This window comes from Grus americana, chromosome 7 (assembly GCF_028858705.1).
Source record: "Grus americana isolate bGruAme1 chromosome 7, bGruAme1.mat, whole genome shotgun sequence".
NCBI lineage: Eukaryota > Metazoa > Chordata > Aves > Gruiformes > Gruidae > Grus > Grus americana.
In genome coordinates, this window is record NC_072858.1 from 17472222 (window position 1) to 17487977 (window position 15756).

Consider the following 15756-nt stretch of genomic DNA (forward strand, 5'->3'; position numbering starts at 1 on the left):
TGTCATACTCTACAAAAACCTTCTCAGGTCTTCTAGCTGAGTCTGTACCACTCAATATTCCTTCTTCCTTTGAAATGTCAGTACAATGCCTGTTGAAATTGTGCCTGGGACAGAGAAATGACCTCTCGTTCTGAAACAGGACAGTAAAATACTTTTTTCAAATACTTGCAGATGAGTTGTTCTCAGTTTTGTGAAGGTTGCACAGTTCCTTCCAAACACCATTGTCTAATGTATGTTTCTTGTTAAATTTCAGAAATTACCTCAGCAATGCCAAAAAAAAGATTTCTAGACTTGTTCAGATTTAATCAGGCTCTGCCAGTGAAACTAAATCTTGTGAAAGTGGGACTGTTTTACCACATAATAGATAGAGAATCGAGATAAAATATTCCATATACTTGAATATCAAAAATAAACTGAAAATATAGACTCAGAAATAAAAACACAATAGCTTTATTTCTGAGAATAAACAGTACCTTTCTCCTGTCATATAAGGCATGGTTATCCAATATCATCTTCCTTTCATGATTAGCGTACCTCCGCAAATCACGTCCAAATTGCTGTAAAAGACATAGCAAATATCAGCAATTCTGACAAAATTGTTATCCTTTGTATAAGAGTTCCAACACCTAACCAAATAATAAACTTAACAGGTAAAAAATACCTCTGCTAAAAGATTATAGTCTGAAAAAATGGATCATCTGAAAGGACAATATTTTGATAGGCGATGGTCCATCATTTCAGTTGGTTAGTTTGAGAATAGTTGGGTACTGTATGAGAAAGTAAGCCTATGATGGGCTCCCACAGTCTGTAGGTGAATTATCTCAACAGGCAGTAGGAGCTGAGCGAGGCAGAGAAAGATGGAGTCATTGCCTACTCAAACAAAGGGCCTCACAAAGTGCATTTTTAGTGTGGACACCCACCTACAGAGTTGAGAGAAGGGCTTTTAAGTAGCCAAATACTTCCAGGATAAGAAGGACCCCAAAGTCTGCAGAACTTAATCCAAGGTCCAAATAAAGACATTTTATTATCTCAAAATAGAAAAGTGACTGAAGTAACTCATCAGCTCAGCAGGAGAACACATCAATTGCAACATTTTGCCTGGTCTAAAACATCCTGCTTCCAATTAACCTGAGTAGAACAGAGTGGGAATGCACCTGTACTGCTTCTAGCACATCAAAAAGATCATTCAGAGCAGGCTCAGGAGCTCTCTGTTATACCATATAATCCCTCCCTAAGAAAATGAACATCAGAAGGCAGGCATGTAGAATAGATTAAAAAATAATTCTGTCTGGAGAGAGATTAATCATTTGAGGTTTGAGTTTGCATTTAGACAGAATTTTTTATTTTGAAAATACTGTACTATTTTATATTATACCCAATGACTGCAATGTCTATTGTGAAAGTGGCTACCATTGCAAGTTTTCTTTACTTATTAAAATATCAATCAAAACATATTTTATTCTTATTCAAAACTAATGTGTACATTTTAAAATTTTCTGGGTTTTTACAATTTAAAACACTCAATTAAAATACAACTAAAATAAAACATTTTATCTAATTGAAAAAGGTGTCAAATTGTTTTCAATTTCCTACAAAACAAATTTCCAATTCAGAACATCTCTTCCTCAAATGTTTAATTTCCTGTAAAATTCTGTGACACTTTTCAAATCATCTCTCTACACAGTAACCATTTAAATTGCTTCTTAATACCAGTATGATGTAAAAAGACAATGCAACTGACTGAAAATATAGCTCTTCAGTCCATGAACCTAAACACTAAGCTTTAAGGAAAATAAATGTTAACTCCTCTAGAGAGACATCCATAAATGTCAGTGATCAGCTCCAACCTATGATCACAGGTTGATGACAGCATGAAATGTGACGTGTGAAGAGAAGGAACATTTTTTGTAAACCATGAACTCTGGGTGATCCTGCAACAGCAAAAATAGGTTAGTAGTGCTAAGAAAACATAGACTGTTGTGGTTACTTACCCTGGAGCCTGTCCAGCCTAACAGAGCATACGCATATTGCTCAAAGGGGGTTATGACCAGATCCACACGGATTGCCTTCCAGTCTTTGACTTCTGTATGAAATTTTTTTGACATGTTGTAACTGCTGTTGTCTACTCTTGGCTGATATAATTTTAAAATTGCAAAACACTTCTGAAAATTATCCATGGCATCAACTTTTCTGCTTGGTAGCTGTTCCTTTACAAATGTTGATTCAATCATATCACAGTATAGGAGTAAGCCCTAAAGAGAAGACATTGCTCGTATTGAATTGCTGGACTGGTTTTACTGTAATTCCAGAGTTTCTATACAGTTGTTTTAAAAAATTCATGTCAAATGCAGTTTTAGTTAACACAGAACTGTGCAGGGCCAAATCTGGGCTAAGCAGAGAAAAGAAACAGCTGTGGCTTTTGGAAAAATATAGCAGATGCTTGGATGGAAATCTGCAGTGGTAGTCATCTGATAGTGGCAATGTCCTACCCTGTACTGAGGAGACAATATTTGCAATTCTTCCCCTCCATCCTTTTGTAGTTGATGTCAACAGAAATTTCTTAGTAGGGATTGATGCTTTCCCATTTGAAAGACATCTAGAAAAACAGATTAGTCCAAAGCACAGTCTTGCTGACAGATTCCAAACAGAGCATTCAGACTTTGTCTGTCGTGTAAGATTTCTTTGTGACAAGGTCTGGAGTCTCCAGAGACGTGGAATGGCCCTGCTTTTACCTTTTGTTTGAAGCGAGTGCACCAAAAAACTATTGATCCTCAACAGCCAGATTTTACTAAAGCATAAATGAGATTTTCTTTTTATAATAAAGAACATTGAGAATGAGAAAAATGGAAGTAATAGAGCATTGTAAATCACTTCCTTCTAACCCAGCACTGTAGGAAGGACTGGGTGGAAAGAGGTAGTGCTTTCTTCCATCCTTGCTCTGTAGCCAGCAACTTTTCAATAGCTCCCGGAGTTGCCATAAACTCTGCACTATCCCTTCTAGGCCCTTAGGAAAAGCATCTTTCTGTCATTCCTCAGGCCTGCCTTTGTGCCTGTTCTTCGCATTTCTAGGCAGCTTCCAAGGCTACTAATTTCCTGGACATCTCAGACTTACCCTGAATTCTCAAAGCTTCTTAGAGCTCTGCATGCTCAGCTGCCCTCAGGTAAAGGGCAATCTCCCCTCAGCAGCCACAAAACCTCTCATCACCCCAAGCACAGCAACTGGGATGAGGCAAGGAGCACCAGCCCTTTCTCTGCTGCCTAGCACGTCCATTTTAAAGAATACAAAATGTCGAATACACAAAACAAAGAAATAAAGCAGATATTGTCCATCGCACTGCTTCTTTCAATCATCCTTGAGTCTTTAGAATAGAAATGGAGCTTGACACGTAATAATACAACACTGCTCAGCGTCAATGAAGCCGTCTCTAGCAGTGTCATGTCTTAACCCGGCAGGCAGGCAGCTAAAACAACCACACAGCTCTTCGCTCACTCCCCCCTCACCCCCAGTGGGATGGCGGAAAGAATCAAAAAGAAAAAGGTAAAAATCATGGGTTGAGATAAAGACAGTGTAATAGGGCAGAAAAGGAAAATATTATTATTATTATTACATAATAATATACAAAAGTGATGCACAACACAATTGCTCACCACCTGAAGCCAATGGTCCGTGAGTTCCTGAGCCGCACCACCTCTCAGTCAACTCCCCCAGCTATATACGGAGCATGATGTCATATGGTATGGAATATCCCTTTGGCCAGTTTGGGTCAGCTGTCCTGGCTGCATCCTCTCCCAGATTCTTGTGCACTCCCCACCTTCTCATTGGCAGGCCAGGATGAGAAGCTGAAAAGTCCCTGACTGCTTGGCAACAACTAAAATATTAGTGTGCTATCAACATCATTCTCATCCTATATCCAAACCAGAGCACTATGCCAACTGCTAGGAAGAAAATTAACTTTATCCCAGCCGAAACCTAGACAAGCAGGAGGGCTCAGCTGGCAAAAAAATCCTGCTTTCAGAGAGCAGTTCCACATGATGAAAACATTTGGATGTGTGCCTTAGTCCTGGGACACTCAGCCTTAATTTAGATTAATAAAATATAGGAGACCACTGTGACTGCCTCCTCTAAGCTCCTGTTTTCACAGGAAGTAGAGTCTTCTGAGATTTGCCTTTGCAAAAGAAATTTAACTTTGTTATAATGGTTAGCAACAATAGTGCATATCTCCTTTTACATTTCTTTAAACCTACACATTGATCAAACCCACTTCTCGGATTTCTCATTGATGAGATGAATAGACTCAGCTGCTTAAAATTTCCATAATCAGGATTTCTTTAGGTTCTTAGATCAATTTTTTGTCTCTTCTTTGAAGTCCCTCAAATGTTTACACATTCTCCTTCCTCTGGACTAGGAATTCTTATACTAGTTTCACCACAAAAAAGCATGGTGAAGAATGCCTCCTCACTTTTAGTTAACATATCCCGTAAAATATGGTAAAGAATCACATTAGTTTTGTGGGGGCCTTTTGGGTTTTGGGTGGGTTTTTTTTTTAATTGCAGTATTGAACTGAGAGTGTATACAAGTGCTTTTATTTGATGGCTGTTGATTGTTAACTACAATGGCCTCCTGGTCAGACCTCTTATGAACACAAGTGACAATGACCTGCTTTTTGGAAGAAAATCTCCATATAAAACACCAGGTTTTGATTATTTCTTTTATATACTGCAAGTGTGGTAACTTTACTTGATAATATGTTAAATACCTTAGAGAATACTTTACAGCAATAAAATTACTTTTATCACTCAGAGCTATAGTCCTGACAAAAAAAAAAAAAGCATAACAAAAACACTTAAGAAGATATGATTTCCATGAAGAGACATGGATAGGTATTGTTATACTTTCAGCCTCCAGGTTTTTGTTGATGATAGTTCCAAATTAGTGATCCCATTATCTTACTGGGAATCAGCCACAGGCTGTTTTATGGTCACTGGGCCAACTCTTTTAACGATAACTATTTGACGTCCATTGACGTTCTTTCACTTCTTTGGAATTTTTCCTGATTTTGAAGATTTATTATAAACTAATATGAGAAAACTCCTTACGTAGCTCATTCTCTTGGATTACTAGTTTCCAAGTCTGCTGATTTGAAAATGCTTAATTTTAGCAGGTGCTCTCTCACATCCATCTTTAAAGCATAGTAATTTTTTCTTAATTTTACCCCAACGTCACAAGGCACTGATGCTTGCTATTTCCAAATATAGACTCAAAACAGCTGTTGAATGTTAATGTATAACTGCTTATTATCTCACTCTTTTTGATGAAACTATGCCTGCCTTCAGGTTAATTTTGTTGCTTTTAATGCTAAAAAATGCTTTAATCTCATTGATCATTGACCATTAATTGAGGACTTCAAGCTTTTATTGACTGACATTCTTCCCATTCTCTATAAAAATCATCTAGCTACTTCATCAGTGCTTTCTCATCTTTTGCTTCATTTTCCTTTTTGCTCTTTGAGATTTGGGGCATCGCACAGCATATCCCAGAACAAATCTAAATAATTTATTTCCCTAGGCAGAATCCTAACTAGATTTTGGTAAAATAATAAAAAATACAAACACAGTGCACTTAGATCACCACATTTGCCAGTCTATATCAGTGTTTGTGTCCTCTTTGTTCAAATGAAGTTGAAATCTCCTCAGTTTTGGTGCAAGAAATTAGGAATCAAAGCACATCTTTAGATAGACTACAAAAGGAATGGAATTCCTACTATAGGTGGAAAGTCTTAGGAATTTGTTTCTGACCACTTGAGAAATCCAGCAAGAAATCGCAGCCTGCAGTGGTTTCTCTCTTCACAGGCAAGCAGATCAGCACCTAGGGAGTGTTTTGTCTCAGTGAGGTCTGGGCACAGTTGCACATGGCCACCAGTACCCCATGCTTGGATTTTCAGGCTGTAAACTCTTGAGGAGATATGATTATGTATTACCTGAGTGTGTGTAATAGATAAAATGGCCTTGCTATAAAATACTTGGACCTTTTTAGACATTCATTTTTAACTTTTAGTCATACATTGTATCCTCTGCTTCACCAATATTTTCTTTCTAACACAGCTGTGTTATCATCTTATAGATGATCTCTTCTGCATCAGCTTTACTTAGTTTTCAGAGTATTTTTTTTCCGGCTTGCTACTCATTACAGGAATATATAGTTGTAAATGAAAACAGGGTAGATTTGAAATGTGTTTGCTATATTGTCCACATTAAAAATGAAGAATTTCCCTTTACCTGGATACCACACTTACAACAAAGATCCTTCCTCCCTTTGAAATCTCTCAGCTGCTTGAAGAGTACAAATTCTGCCTGTTAAATCACAGCTTTTAAAGATGGGTCCCTTCTCCCTTTTTTGTCTCATCCTATTTTCATATTTAGGAACATCAAAGGAACACTCCCTGGGGTCGCCTAGAGGTAACATCAAGCAATCATGAAGAGGTTACATCAAATCATTATTGTAGCCTTCCTACTGCCATTTTCCCTTGCTGACTAGGCCATGTCTTCTACATTTTGAAATGAATGAAATGAATACATTTTAAGTATTTGCAGATGGCCACAGTTAGCAAGTGTGTCTAGAAAGATATTTCTAGTTATTCCTCTGGGTTACTCTGTAGTGTTATTTCATAGTTTGTTGGCTGGGTAATTTCTAAACCTAATAGGAATTAGTAAATATCTACTTCAACTTAAAAAAAATGCAATCAGGCAATACTTACACAAGTGTTGAATTCAACAAGAAGTTAAAACCTGATTCAAAGCCGGGATATCACCTTGAAATAGGAGCCAAAAGCCATATTTCCAATTAACCAAATTTGATTAAGCACTGGACATCACCATCACCCCATAAAGTAAAGCTGAAATGGCACTTCTGTACACTTTGCAAAAGTATTGCCTGAAGGGGCAGTCGGCTATGAAGATTGTGTGAAGTTTTGACTACTGCTACTGCAAAACAGCAGCCTTCTCATTACTCTGTCAGGGAATCTGCAGTTCTTTGCAAATTTCAGGTTGATCTATACACCATAAAATGCTATAGACCTTGTTTACACAATCAAGTTTTAAAATGTGGGCATTTTCATTTCTCAAATTTACAACACGATCATAACCAAATGTATTTTTTAGGGCAGTTATGTTAATACCCACAACAATTTTCCCTTCTTAGAATGATTATGCACTTTTACGTAGAAACACTGAGTGCTGGCACATCAATAACATTGATATTGGAGTAAATCCATGATCAAACTGAGGAAAAATGTGAATTTTTAGAAAAATTTGTAATTGATAGCTGAAAAATCAATCCAAATATGGTCATTAGCATTCTTTATCATTTTTAATTGAATTAAATCCTATCCTATTTTTAATGTTACCAGCTGTCATTATATTCAGAATGCTAGTAGCTGGATTAATTCTGTCAAAGTAGGACTATTTTATACCACCTGAAAATGTAATCCAGTATGTTGTTCTGAAATCTGTATATGTTGTTGCTGTTAATTTCCTTCCAAGATGGTTTAATAAACTGAAACTGTTGGGGTTTTTTTTTTCAGTGAAAAACCTATAGCTAATCCAAGATAGGATATAGGCATGTTAATTCAGAAAAATCTCTACCTAGATGAGACAGGTGGAAATCTATAGAGTGAAACAGCTCAAGGAACTGATGCCTGGGAGCAGTCAGGCTTGTTAGGGTGAGGAATCTTTAGCAAATGTCATCAAAGGCTTAATCAGCAATACAAAACTTGGCAGCATAACTATGCTGCTCCCTTGGTCCTTTTTTCATCTTGAAGTTTCCTGTACCTCAGACTGGTCTAATTCTGGGCCTGTCCTGAACAGCCTGGTTTTGACAGCAATGGAAAGACCAGCACCAGAGTCCAGGAATTAAGATGTTTCCCCCTCTCTATGCCATGAGCATTTGCACTGGTGGGCAAGATGGATGGATGGATGGATACCCACATACAGATAAACAATACACACCAGAAAGATCAGATGTCATAAGAAATGCCACAACTGCCTGGATCTTCACTTGAAACATCACAGGATGTGGACACTTCTGCCTACTTTATGCAATAACCTCACAAGCAGGACAATCAGATTCAGCCCCATCCTCTGCCTAAAGCGATTTCAGCCAAGTTCTCTCATGTCCAGTGGTCTAACCACCACACAATAGTCTATTTTAGGTAAGAATGTTCTCAGCTCCTGCTGAAGCCGAGCCAGAATACAACAAAAAAATCATAACGCATTGAGTCAAAAGGTGAGACAATGTGTTCAGAACGGAGTTCTGCATCCTTATGGAGAGGGCATTCATCTGAAAAAAGTAAGCTCTCTGTTCCGGCCTCTTAACCATTTCTGTATCTTGTCTTAGAAACAGGTTTTGTTGCTGCTAAAATCCAGCTGTCACTCAATAATGAATGTCCTTCTGTTCTGTGAGCTCTGTTTACAAAAAACTGTTTCTAGCAATGAAAAAGTGAGACTGGTTACTTGCTCCTCACCATCTACCTTAATGGGACATCAAGCCTTCCCCTTCCCAACCTGTTCACCTTGGCAAGGGTGAATAATAGACGCTAAACCAGACCACTAATATACTAAAATAAGTAGACACAGGCAGACATCTACACTCCTCATTTTCCTAAAAGCCAACAGAAAAATGCAATATTGTACTTACATGAGTGCAAAGGAGAAAATGAAGAGTGCAGAGATGCCTGTAGTAATGTATTTCTTCCTTTGTTGAAAGTACATATATAACAACAGGAACAGTGCTAAATATAGCTATATAGGATTTAGCAAAAAATGAAAATGTCTTTATACAGTATGTGAATGAAGCTGCATTGACACAGATGGCTCAGCCTGTTTGTCCACAGACTTCCAAGCCCTAACCCACAGAAGTCATTTCTTACTTTCTTTATGAAGTTTTTTGGAACCATTAAAACCGAAACCTGCATACTGCATTGCAGCTTTTGCCACTCTAAAGCTCAATGGAGACTTTGTGTTCTCTATGCCTTGACCCATTTATCCCTCGTGATGCTGCATCAAAGAGCATGATGATGTTGATTTAACCACTTAGTTTTCAACAGCTTTCAATAGAACGACCTTGCTACATTAAACTTTTCAGCGAAGAAAAAGGCCCTTTTAAACTATTTAAATAAGGCTGAGGTTCATAGTTTAGAAGTTAAACATTGCAGAATCCTTCGCTAAGAGCTGCCAAAAGGAAGTCAACGTCATGACCTCAGTGATGTTCTTTGATGAATTTGGGTTTTGAAGCGGCAGCACAAAAGTGGAAAGCTGTGAAGCAGACAACAGGTGTACTGTCAAAAAGTATAAAAATGCTTTAGGTTGGGGGGTTTTTGTATCCCCTTCTCCCCCTTAGAAATTAAAGGTAATAAAAAGGCAAGAGGAGTATAATTCCTCTCTTTCTTTTTTGCATTTTGATTTTGCTGGCAGCTTATTTTTCACTATTGTTGGTAAAAGCCTGTATATTACAACTGCCACAGTAGAGAGGCAGTATAGCTAGTAGTATAAGCCATAAATATTCTGGAGGACAAACAGAACACAGAAAATATTTGTCCATAGTTTTAAATAATCCCCATCTTGTTTGCGTTTGCTTTCTATGGCCATTGTGCATCTCCTCTTCTAACTTTTTCTTCATGCTGGGATCCCTAGAGGAATCCTAATATTTTCATCAAACCCTTGGCTGCCCTTGACCTCCCAAACTCTCCCTTCACTCACTTCTCCCAAATTTTATCCTTAAGAAAAAAAAAATCAGCAAGAACAATTTATTTTCTATTTCTTTCCTTTCAATTCCATTTAATGAAAGCAGCCTAGAGTGACCTGAAAAGCTTCAACAGTTGCCAGACTTCTCCGATCACAGCCATTGTTCTCATTAATGTAAGTGGAGTGTGATGGAATGGGAGAAGGAATGAAAAGCTGCACTCGGGGCAGACTGTAGCCTCAGCCTGTCATCAGTTTTCCTTTCTGCTGTGTGATAACAAACAGGATTTTTGAAGGACCTGCACATGGCTTCCTCGAGGTTCAAGTCTGCTTAAGAAGGCAGAAGGACAGCATCCAAGAAGAAATGTAAGTTTTCTCAGAATAAAGGGAGTAGAATTACTGAGAAAGAAACTTTACATAAATAATAAAAAGATAAAAATAGAGTAGCTCCTCAGTGCTCATTAATTGCCACAGCTTCATTGCTTTTCATTGGAGTATGATAAATTACACCTGCTAGCAATCTACTTCAATACATACACTTTCTGTAAAGAATTATGGTGGAAGTCACAGAAATCTAAGAAATTAATAATCATCTGTTAACATTTCAAAGATCAAAAGTCAACTGAAGGATGAGGAATTCAGCTAAGGTTGTATTTTACTAGGAAAAAACGAGTTTTAAGTCCTTCCATTAAAGCCAGTGTGCCCACCTTGAAGCAGACAACTTTGTACACTCAGATAAGTTTTGTCTGGTTGGATGTTTTTAATGTCTTTCATATGTTAGCCCATTATACAGTAATTAAAGTACATAGTTCAAGAATCAATTCAAAAGCATTTTCTCCAGGCTATATGCACTGAAAGCTGACTTGACTTAGTGATGGAGCATTTGCTGATTCACCTGAGACAGAGTGTTGGCCTTTTACTTGTTGAAACGTATTCAATTCCTTTGAACAGTACAGGTAGTTAAAGTTGAAAAATATCTTAGCTGGCTAGAAAGGTAGAAAGAGAAACAAAAGCCTATTATTTCCAACATACTATATTTCTGATCCAGGAATATTTTGAGATACCTGCACCTGTTATAATTCAGACTCTGCCAACTTTAAAGCTGCCTCAAACTGAAGAAAGCTGAAGAGAAAAAAAAAAAAAACAAACAAAACCAACCACCAAACCACCACAACAACAACCAAACAAACAAACAAAAACCAAAACCCTGAGACAAACAATTCCTCTTTGAAATGTGTGCATTCTTCCAAACCCAGACATAATGGAAGACTATGTCGATTTTAACAATATTCCAATGGAAGCCAGGAAAAAAAGCTGATCTATGGAGTGAAAGGAAGCCAGAATTCCAGGGCTTTGGTACCTAAGCTTTCAGACTTGCTCACCTTCACACCATAAGGTCACCCAAATCCACTACACTTAAAGCTGGAGCTCCCTGAAGTAGTTCCTCTTGGGGGAACCTACTCCCATCTCAAGGAATAATTAAACAAATACAGATTTGTTTCAAATTATAAGAACAGTTTTGCTGTGTCACTCAAAACTCCACCTAGCTTGATTTCTTACCTTTGACTAGCTGCATATTCTTAGGGTAAGATATAATAGAATGTGTATAGAGTACTTCTGATATAACCTTCAACTTCAGCATTCAGAGCTGGAGGATTCACCTAGGTCATCATGATTAATAACCAAATAGAGCAATATTCAATTTCAAAATATTGCAGTCATTCGTAAAATGGAGTCAACATTCTTTAAGCACTATGTAGGCTTAATTCAGTGCTATTAGAATATGTCTGTCTTTGGCCAAATACTATTTAGTTCATACCTGCTTTTTCCATAAGTCAACAACTTTATGCAGAAGTTCATCATCTTCTCTTGGTCCTGGATTGGTGATCAAAAAATCTATATCATGTCCAATCTCCTTACCCCTAGAAGCAATAAATAACAAGAAGACTAAAAGAGTTAAGTTACTGTTGAATTTCACACTACTTTCAAAGAGAATATTTTTGCTGCATTCTAAAATGAGTTTGCAGCATAAAGTGATAACAATGTTTCTTGAAACATAATCAAAATGGAATCTTCTATTTCTTTTATCGGGTCTGTCTGTTCTTTGTTAAGCAATAATTTAAGGTTTTTGATGTATTTTCTCTGTTGTTCAACTAGATACTGCGGATCCATTTGGTGATGTTAAATCTCTCTCTCTTCCCATTAAGTCCCAGAAAAGGAGGTTTCAGTCATCTTTGGATAAAAACATAATCAAAATACCATAGTACATATTATGAATCCAGTGCAGTAACAGCAGATAAACTTGGCAGTCTGACTACTGCAGGCTTAAATATTCTTCTTTAGCTTTTGATGGACACTTTAATGAACAAAACTGTGATTACAAATAATTTTATTGTTTCTTTTTACAGCAAACATAAAATCTCTATTTTACATTTCTTTTAAAATATAACAACTCTTTTTGCAGAGATTGAGTTTGATATTTTTTTGAGAACAATTCAACCTTAATGTGACTAAAGTTTGTTTATTACACCCACTGTGGATTTCACAATTATATCCATATACACAAAGTTTAATTGTAAATGTTCTTAATGAAATGAAGAAAAACAAGAGGTTATGACATAATTTTTAAGTCTAAGCATTCAGTTTGCCTTTCATCCAACTTACCAAATGTGTTAAACCTAAGTCAGGTTAAGATGTAGCTATCTTGAAACAGGCAAAAGCATACTATCAGAATGTTTCTTTTCAGAATTATAAAATGTTTGAGCACATCTGAAAATTTATCTTACAGTGCAATTCACCTGAGGATTGCAGAACCGAGACAAGGTTTTCATTTTGGTCTAAATACTGCAACAGGGACTGCATACACATCTATTTATTGACTGTAATCAGGCCAGCTTAAAGAGAAAGGAGCAGAGGAGATATTTCTGCAACTAGGTGCAGTACACAGAGGGTGGAGTAAGCCCTCAAAACCTGGAGTAGTGACATCTAAGTGTAGTGCACCTTCAAACCTTTTTCCTGTGTTCATGGGAAAGTCTACTCTTGCTGATGTTCACAAGCATATGTGGTGTTATACCTCAGTTGTGTTTCAGTTCAATGCTGTGTCCCGTGTTGAGAGAACTCGTAAATTGTTACACAAGCAGTGAAAATTGGAACTGTACAAACCAAAAGGTTTGCTTTTTCTTATTTAATGAAACAGGGCATTCTCTTAAAATAGTGCCTGAAACTGAATCTGATTTCTTAAACTTGGAAATTTGTAGGAACAGAACTGATTGGCAGACATGTCAACGGCCATTTGTGTGACAGGAAATCATCTAACTGATGGATAGTTGAACAGCGTCAGCAGCAAAATGTAAGGAAATGAAAATCTAGGTTTTATGTTTGACAAGCAGTCGAACTCACTATAAAGCAACTATTGTGCCGTGTCTGCAGCAAAGTCAGAACTGCTTAAACAGGTAGAAATTATTTCAAAAGAAGTTTCAAACAAAGCATGTCGAGGCTTAGAAACCAAACAGCAATTCAAACTCAAGAATTTAAAAAAACATTTAGTATTCCATGTAACACTTTCTGAGTTATTTTGTAGGATGACATTCATTATCTCTTAAATTACCATAATAATCCAAAACTCTTACATAGCACTTTTTACTTACATGTCTCAACATGTTTTTTCAAAGGGAAGGAATTTACTATTCCTATCTTAGAGATGCAGAAAGTGGCATAAGAAAACTTGCCTAAAATTATTTAAAAAAAAATTTAAAAAAAATGAAGAGAAGACATTGGAAGCTGATGGAATTGGGAGCTGATTCCTGATTCTTCCTCTGGTACTTAGCACATGCATATTTTTGATTAACCACATCTACGAAATCATGAATGATCCAGCCATAAAATCTCAAGAAATTCAAGGTGTTTCACTGCCCAACTATTTCCCAAGACAGAGAGCATTTATTGAAATGCTTTTTATTTGTGAAGTTAGAGTGTTTAAATCTGATATAAAACCACAAAATATAAAATCATTGTTATTGTCAGAGTTATATTTCAGCTTCTCTTGGAACTAATTCACATTGGATTAATTTCTGACTGAATTTGTCTGGCTGTTACTGGAACATTTAGTCTAATTTCCACCAGTACTCTTTACCAAATAATGCATTTGATCCTAGAAAAATTTATTACCTTCCTTAAAATATAAAAACAATCTAATAAATTAAAAAGCTGTATAATATATATTGCTCATGGCTTGTAAATCATGCAAAAAGATGCAGTAAAGTGTACATAGATTCAGACCGTCAATTCTATCGAAGCTGAAAGGAATGTGGCCATTGATTTCAGCAGAATAGAGATTTTCACATATATATATATTTATATATTTGTGTGTATATACATACAAACATACAACCATGGGTATTCATAAAGTTACATAAAGGGCACATAGGATGGCACAGTGCCCAAGTGCTCTGTCCCCAGCTCAAGAAGTATGTAAGCATATGTATTCGTTTATCAACAATTAACTCTGCACATCCACAGTTCATTGAAGCTGAACACCTAAAGACTAGATATACTACAGGATTTGATTACATACAAGTTAAACACCATGGTGCCAGATATCCGGTCTTCAAACTAGATATGAAAAGTCAGAATTCATCACCCGATTAAGTGCCTCAGAGATGAAACCACGATCTCTTGTTCATTCCTGAAGCTTGCCAAGAGGAGTGCTGCACGCTGCAGTTTTTTTTAAACCCCATCACATTCAAGAGAGCAGATTCCTTACACAGGGCTACAGATGGGCTCCACCACGATCTAGAGACTAAAGGGGGTTAACTAAGCATCATTCACTTTAAAATGAAAACACTTTGAAAAACAAACACCAAATTGATGCTGTGCCTGGTTTTCTCTTGCATTTGGTAGCCCAATTATTTGTGCAGTGATTCCTCATCTTCGTATTGCCTTATTTTTCTCAGTTAGGAATATCGACAATGTTTCTGTTTCACAGGAGGCATCTCCTCAGTCTCCTCTCTTTTGCCTTCCACTAGTAGGGTACAGTTCCAGGACCAGAGTTCAGAGACAGCCTTTGGGTCCACACCAGTGTCCACAGGTTATTTACTTACTCATTAGCTATTGGATTAAAACCACTCAGCGAGGAAGGAGAGCACTGGTGTTTTCACAGCCAAGTTATTTGTCATCGACTGGCTGTTGAACACAAAATGCAGAGCCAGTGCTTGGTGCAGGGAGCAGAGCCTCAAGAGTTGTCCTCTCTAAATGGGCAGCCTAGTCAGTACGCTACATGACACTCTCTCTTCCTGGCTCTACAAATCTCCCATTTTATACCGCAGGGTGGCATAAATCCACTCAGGCTAGTGATTTTAGCACACTAACGGACGGCAGGAGATGTAGGCATTTGATTCTGGCATGCCACTGCCTACATACTCTAATCACAAGGCTTTTATATAAAATTTGAGTACTATTTTAAAAACAAAACCAGTTGCAACAACATTTTAGAAAAAAATGTATACATACTCTTAATGTGTATAAGAGTTGCTCAGAGCTTGTCTATTTTCTAGGCCTCCTGTGAGATGAGAGTGATAATCTGTCTAGTTTCTAGATTCCAGATGGGCACAAGCAGGATCTGGGAAATTATTTGCTTATACCTGGAAATGCTGGGGCTGTTATGAAGCAAAAGTGCAGGTGCCCTAGGAGCAGAGCAATCAGTGACATAACTGGGGAGTTCAGGTTTCCGAGGCTTTGAACAGAAAGGGACATGGACTCAAGTTTTGGATTTGTTATTCAGATCCATTTACAACTTCTCTTTCTTTTCTTTAAATCTAAACCTAGATCCTTGTTGGACTGGAGCTATAAGAGAATCTGCACTGTGCAGAACTGAAATTGCAGCTTAGGTTTTGTCCAAAAATTTTATTCAAGTCTGAAGACTATAAAAGACAGAACACTGTTAATTAACTGCGTTCAATTCTTGGCTGACTAAACTTGTATAAAGCTATATAATGTTTCTTAGTAGTCAATTAATTATCTTTA

General features: G+C 37.1%; 1 protein-coding gene across 2 annotated transcripts in view; it reads right to left on the bottom strand.

Annotated features, from left to right (window-relative positions):
• DNTT (DNA nucleotidylexotransferase) overlaps positions 1 to 15756 on the bottom strand; it is a 154446-nt gene that overhangs the window by 25389 nt on the left and 113301 nt on the right. For both annotated transcript variants that reach the window (XM_054832614.1, XM_054832615.1), the window contains 3 exons: positions 11555 to 11657; positions 1992 to 2252; positions 474 to 557 (listed from right to left, as the gene is read on the bottom strand). In XM_054832614.1, coding sequence (XP_054688589.1) covers positions 474 to 557; positions 1992 to 2252; positions 11555 to 11657 — 448 coding nt within the window. The remainder of the gene's footprint in view (positions 1 to 473; positions 558 to 1991; positions 2253 to 11554; positions 11658 to 15756) is intronic.